This window comes from Populus alba, chromosome 11 (genome assembly GCF_005239225.2).
Source record: "Populus alba chromosome 11, ASM523922v2, whole genome shotgun sequence".
Classification (NCBI taxonomy): Eukaryota; Viridiplantae; Streptophyta; class Magnoliopsida; order Malpighiales; family Salicaceae; genus Populus; species Populus alba.
In genome coordinates this window covers 615,659-622,008 of record NC_133294.1, presented here as the reverse complement: position 1 = coordinate 622,008, position 6,350 = coordinate 615,659, and the positions used below count along the sequence as shown (strand labels likewise).

At 35.7% G+C, this 6,350-nt stretch overlaps 1 protein-coding gene across 1 annotated transcript; it reads left to right on the top strand.

Annotated features, from left to right (window-relative positions):
• Nucleotides 1–238: 238 nt before the first annotated feature.
• Nucleotides 239–6,014, top strand: LOC118044919 (uncharacterized). The gene is made up of 6 exons (XM_073412411.1): nt 239–771; nt 2,084–2,609; nt 2,704–2,853; nt 2,974–3,159; nt 3,579–4,159; nt 5,042–6,014. The coding sequence occupies exons 1-6, from the start codon at nt 439–441 to the stop codon at nt 5,138–5,140; spliced, it is 1,875 nt and encodes a 624-aa protein (XP_073268512.1). The 5' UTR covers nt 239–438; the 3' UTR covers nt 5,141–6,014.
• Nucleotides 6,015–6,350: the final 336 nt, after the last annotated feature.

The following is a 6,350-nucleotide window of genomic DNA, read 5'->3' as shown; positions in this document are numbered from 1 at the left end:
CAAACTATAATTTAGTGCCAAGTTAAGTTAGGAAAGGTATACAGAAATCAAACAAACACCAGGAATATTCTAAAAATGAAAGAATGCTTGTCCACAATTCAGAGAACTTTGGAATTTTCTAGTGTATTAGCTAAGATTTCAGCAAGTTCTATGGCTGGAAAGATTGTTCCATTTAGAATGGTTAAGAAGGCTATAAATAGCCATGCAACCATCACTTGTAAGGTAAACTAAAAAACTATGCTAAGCTTAAAACCTTTGTCCTAAAACTCTCCTCCTCGTGTTATATTTCCTATCAACCATTTAAAAATTACAACAAAAAACCTTAACTATCAAACTACTTTCATTTCAACCCCTAATAACTAAAACCTCCTGAATTACCACCATCCTCTAACAGTGGTATCAAAGCCCAATTGATCGTAAGTGGGCATTAGAGTCTATATGGCCACCACAAATTCATCACAATCTATCTCTATGCCACTTCCCATTTTTTATGGTAGCGACTATGATTTGTGGGGGAAAAAAATGATGACACTCTTCAAGTCTCAAAATCTTACGGACATTGTTGAGAAGGGACTTAACAAGCCAACAAATATCTCTATTCTAGAAGAAGCACAACAAAAGGAGTTAGAGGTGAGAAAACAGAAGGATGCTAGTGCCCTATATTTGATTCAACAGTCACTAGCGATTACAATTTTTCCTAGGATTAGTGAAGCTTCAACAGCAAAGCAAGCGTGGGATACGTTGCAGAAGGAGTTTCTCGGCGATTATAAGGTACGCACCATTAGACTCCAAATACCACGAAGAGAGTTGGAAAATATTAAAATGAAATATTCTGAGACCGTTAAGGATTATCATGGAAGAGTTAAAGTAGTGGTAAATCAAACGAGATCTGTAGGAGAAAATGTTACTGATCAAAGGATTGTTGAAAAATTTCTAGTTAGTCTTACAAGAAAATGACTCTATAGTTACTAGTATAGAACAATCAAAAGATTTAACAATCTTGTCAAAACTTCTCAAAAAAAAGATTTAACAATCTTGTCAGTAGCTGAACTAATAGGTTCTTTAGAAGCACATAAGAAAAGACTCAGTACTACGAAGAAGACTCTATTAAGAGTGCTTTTCAGTCTAAGCTTAATGTAAGGTCTCATAAATCTAGATATAATACCGAAAATTAATGGATCTGTAACGATATTATGTAATAATAAGTCAATCATTTCTATGATAAAAATTCTTGTATTCTATAACAGGACAAGCACATATCAATCAAATATCACTTTTTATAAAAAGCAGTTGGCTATAAAGAAATCGATTTTGAATATTGCAAGACTAAAAAACAATTAGTAGATATCTTCATAAAAGCCCTTTCATGAGTTAAGTTTGAGGCACTACAAGATCAAGTTAGAGTATCAGTGAATTATATTAAGGAGGAGTATTAAATTATTAATGCACTTAAAGAAGATTCCAGAGGTCAATTCTAGAAAATACTATAAACTACAAGTCTGTGCTAAGTTAAATTAGGAAAGTTCTAGAGAAATCAAACGAACACTAGAAATGTTAAGAATTCTCATCAACAATTCAAAGAACTCTAGAATTTTCTACTGAATTGGTTAAGATACTTGCAAGTTCTATTGGTGGAAAGTTTGTCTAAATTGTTCCACTTAGGTTGGTTATGAGGGCTATAAATAGCCATGCAACCATCACTGGTAAGGTAAGCCAAAAATTAGGCTAAGCTTAAAACCTTTTTTTAAAAAATTCTTCTCCTTGTATTATATCTCCTATCAACCGAGTTTTTGCATTGTGAATCCCACATCCTTTAACTATTTCCAAACTATAAACTAAATTTTTTTTTTACTAAACTACTACAACTAAAAACCTTAACTATCAAACTATTTTTATTTCCATCCCTAATCACTAAAACCTCTAAATTAGCACATTTCCATTACTAAAAGGTATGTATGTGCATGATATACTTGCAGTTCTCTTTGAGTGTTTACTTCCTAATTTTGTTTTCTATTATATTAATGATCGGTATTCTGAGTTGAGATTGCTCATTAACAATAATTACTTACATAATTTTATGTAGACAGCAGAGATAGAAGTGATAGAAGTGGAAGCACCTTATGGAGCTGCCATGGAAGGAGACTGGCAAAGCGTGATTGACCACTATCGGGAACATTTCGAAAAAATCGACAGTCCAGTTACGCCCTCCAAGGATACTGTACTTCATCTAGCTGTGCAATTCAAAACAGAGCAACCACTTAAAGCTTTACTTGAAATCTTGAAGGAAGGATCTTTGCCTGAGGCATTTCTCAAGAAAGGAAACAAATTTGGAAATACGGCTCTTCACGAGGCAACCATCCATGGCAATTATGAGGCTGTAAGGATATTGGTAGAACGTTGTCCAGACCTGATTACCATTTCAAATCAGTTCGGTGAAACCCCATTGTTTACAGCTGCTGGATTTGCTGATACAGAAATAGTGGAGCTTTTAATCACATCCAAACCAGAAAAATGCGTGCATGATAAGTGCCGCATATTATCTATTCACCGCAAGAGAATGGTAGATAACCTGTCCATCCTTAGCGCTGCTATCATAGGGCAAAAGTTTGGTAACAATTCCTCTCTATATTGAATTTTCAAATTTAAAAGTATGCATATATAAGATATTGTATAATTTTTGTCTTCCTAATTTCATAAATGCAGAAACAGCTTTACTGTTGCTAGAACTGGATGAATCGCTTGCCAGCTTGAAGGACAGAAATCAAATATCTACTCTTCAACTTCTAGCCGAAATGCCAGCTGCTTTTGAGAGTGAATTTCCCATGGGCATGTTTGAAAGACTCATCTACTATCGTATGCCTACTCCAACCACATTATTAGACCTTACAATATTGCCTACACATTCCTGTTTGAATACCATGGACATACACATACATATATATGTAATAATTTGAACTCTAAATTATGTTGCAGGCCTTCCTGTTCCACATCCCTGCGAGGTAAAATTAAAGGTAAAATCAAAGGTAGAAAGTTGCCGCCGGGCAAGGAAGGAGGTGGGAGATCTTGAGAGCGGTCAGGGGAGGAACTCAGGAGATCTGGGGAGTGACTCGGAGAGGAATCAAAGAGGAGGCCTACTCAACTATTTAAAGGTCCTTAAAGGTATTGGACACAAATGAGGCCAGTTCTCCTTTATATATCAAGATTAGATCATAAGAATTTGAAATTTAATTCATGGCTTGACCCAATAAAGAGGTTTTGGTTCACATCCTATTTTTTAGATGCTTACGCAAATAATCCTTGTGAGTCATCAGAGATAGAGCCTCTTCCTAAAAAATATATATAAAAAAAAAAACAAAAAATATGTGGCTCACTTTTATAGTGGCACGACTTAGATGCACTTCTCCTTCTCCTACTATCTGATTTCTTCTTTTGTTGCTGTTTTGTTTTCTATATGATAATTTAGCATGTCTCTATTTTTTAACCTTTTACTATCATTATTAACATTGTTTCCATTTCATAATAATGTCAAGTTCTCATCCATGTTTAATTTCATTCCCTTTCGCACGAGCATGATGTAGGATGTTGGGTAGAAAGAATCTGGAACCAGAAAAGAGAGCATGTATTTGCTTTGACATTCGCCGAAAGCCTAATAAAGAAAGATGAGTCATTGAAAAGTTTCACCATAACAAAGGAAGACCAAAATAAAGAAGAAGAAGATGAAGAAGAGCAAGAAATGTGTGGGGGAAAAAAAAAAGGAGAAAAAACTTCTGAAATCACTAGCAATGCAAAAGACAGTGAAAGAGCACAAACTTCTGGATCGATATTGTCATCATTAACTACTAAAAAGGAGATCCCATTGTTTACTGCAACTAGAAGGGGAATACATGATATTGTGGAGCTGATAATAAAACTACATCCTCATGCTATTGACCAGCGCGATCAAATGAATCGGAGCATTTTGGATGTGGCCGTCATGTATCGCCAGAAAAAGATCTTTGATATTGTGAAGGAAAAGAAAATACCAATGGCTAGAATACGTCGAGTTGTTGATAAAAGCGGAAACACATTGTTGCACCATGTTGCAGATATGAAGAAAAACAGTGGAGTAACCAAGCCTGGGCCTGCACTCCAACTTCAGGAGGAGTTGAAATGGTTTGAGGTGAGCCCTTTTCATCCCTTTGTCTTTACTAGATACAAGTTTTACAGAAACCGTTAGACGGTAAAAAGATTCCTCTCCAAGACGCGAGTAATAAAACTCGAACTTAATTAAGACGTCAGGCTGAACTAGTTTTCCTAACTAACTACTTAGGGAAAAACTTCAATATTATTCACAAAAAAAAAGAACTATCTGCGCTCTAGTAATAACATTTCTGTAATTCGTAGTTTTATTTAGCACTAACAATCATATGCCCCTCCGGAATAGGTGGTGTTTTGCGGAATCATCATGGAATACTTTTAGGTATTTTTTCTATGCCGATTGGGATCTTAGACTCTAATGTAGCTGAGCTGAGAGCAGTAGTCAAAGCTATCGAATTGTCAGCCTCTAACTGCTTCTTACATCATAAACATATTATTATCGAATCTGATTCTGCCAATGTCATTAGCTGGATGAATAATTCTTATAATAGGCCTTGGATTCATCATAAACTCTTCTCTTCAGCTCAGAGGCTAGCTTCATGTTTTGATTCAATCACCTACTCTCATTCTTACCGGGAAAGCAATCACATGGCAGATCATCTCGCTAAACAAGGAGTGCACAGAATATCTGATTTTGTGGCTTGGCTATGACCCTCATAGATAATTTATCGGTTCTTTGTTTAATCCAATGCAGATTATGTTGATTGGGGCATTCTTTTGGCTCCTATGCAGGAACCAGATGGTGGAAGGTTTTTATTGAGTTTGTAGGGTTTATGTTAAATAGGTTTGCTAGCTAATTCAGCAAACTTTTTCTCTGTGTAATGATTGGATTGCACAATTTTGCATTACTTAATAATATCAGCTTCTTTCAAAAAAAATCATATTTACCTCCTAATTATTGCAGCGAGTGAAAGAGGAAATTCCTCCTCATTATATCCCACTTCTGAACAATGATAGAATGACTGCAAGAGAGTGCTTCGAATTTCGCGCGAGATGCAACTGAAACAAGCACAAAAATGGATCAAGGAAACAGCTCAGTCTTGTTCAACTGTAGCTGCACTTGTTGCTACTGTTGTCTTTGCTGCTGCCTATACGGTGCCCGGAGGTTCTGATGATAAAGGCAAGCCCAACTTCATCAACTCTCCCTATTTTCTGATTTTCACTGTCTCTGATGTTGTCTCCTTAGCAAGCTCCTTGACTTCGCTTGTGGTGTTTCTCTCTTTGCTGACCTCTCCATTTGAGCTACAAGAATTCCACATCTCTCTTCCTCGAAAACTTGTTGTTGGCTTCTCCTTCCTCTTCTTTTCTGTGTTAACGACCATGCTATCCTTTGGGGCAACAATTTTGATACTCATTCAGACAGAGAGGAAGTTGACAACATTACTCCTTTCCATTGCTTCATTCCTTCCTGTCTTAATATTTGGAATATTGCAATTCCGTCTGTACGTCTCCTTTATGGGCTCTACATTCAACATTCTCAAGAAAAACTGGATAGCTCATCTATCGTTTCTTGGCCCTTGCCTACAATGGAGGGAAAAGCACGGTCCCAAGAAGAAGGAAAAAAGCTTGACTTGATTAATATTGGAGACTAAAGTGGCACAGAGGTTTTTCCTTTTTATTGTTGGTTTGCACCTCTACTATTGATCACTATATATTGAGTGTTACAGAATGTTTGATTGTTCAATTTCGTGATATTTATGAGGTTGCGCTATCTTCAATGATGTCCTTAGAAGTCAGTATGTTTTATATAGTGTGTAATAGGTTCTGGTATGAAGTTAGGACTAAAATCTTGCTTCAATCGGTTACTTGTAGTAAAATTGGGTGTAAGTTTATGGTTATTATTGTTAATGGATATCTCTCTTCGATTTTTTCAATCACCTACAAGTTCGTTTTCTCAGTCAGCTTGAGGGGGATTATTTATTGTATTCCACGGCACTACTAGGTATTGCAAGGATCTTGATACAAGAGATTTTGATCAATCCGAAATAGATTTATTGTATTTAGATTATATGGGTAGCATAATATATATAGACAAGTTCAAACCTAAAAAGAGATAAATTCACTAAAACAACTTATCTGACGAAAAATATCTATAACTTTTTAATTTAATTATTTAATATGTCTTAAACTTTTTTCGAAGATTCTTTATGCTGTTTTTATAGTGTTAGCTGGATATAACCACCAAAGCTCAAATTACCCTCCAAATTAGGCTC

Excerpts from the sequence above, each read along its gene's own strand:
- LOC118044919 (XM_073412411.1), top strand. The coding sequence starts at position 439 with ATGGCCACCACAAATTCATCACAATCTATCTCTATGCCACTTCCCATT. Across the intron at positions 2,610-2,703 it reads TATCATAGGGCAAAAGTTTG|AAACAGCTTTACTGTTGCTA; the intron begins GTAACAATTCCT and ends TCATAAATGCAG. Across the intron at positions 4,160-5,041 it reads AGGAGTTGAAATGGTTTGAG|CGAGTGAAAGAGGAAATTCC; the intron begins GTGAGCCCTTTT and ends TAATTATTGCAG.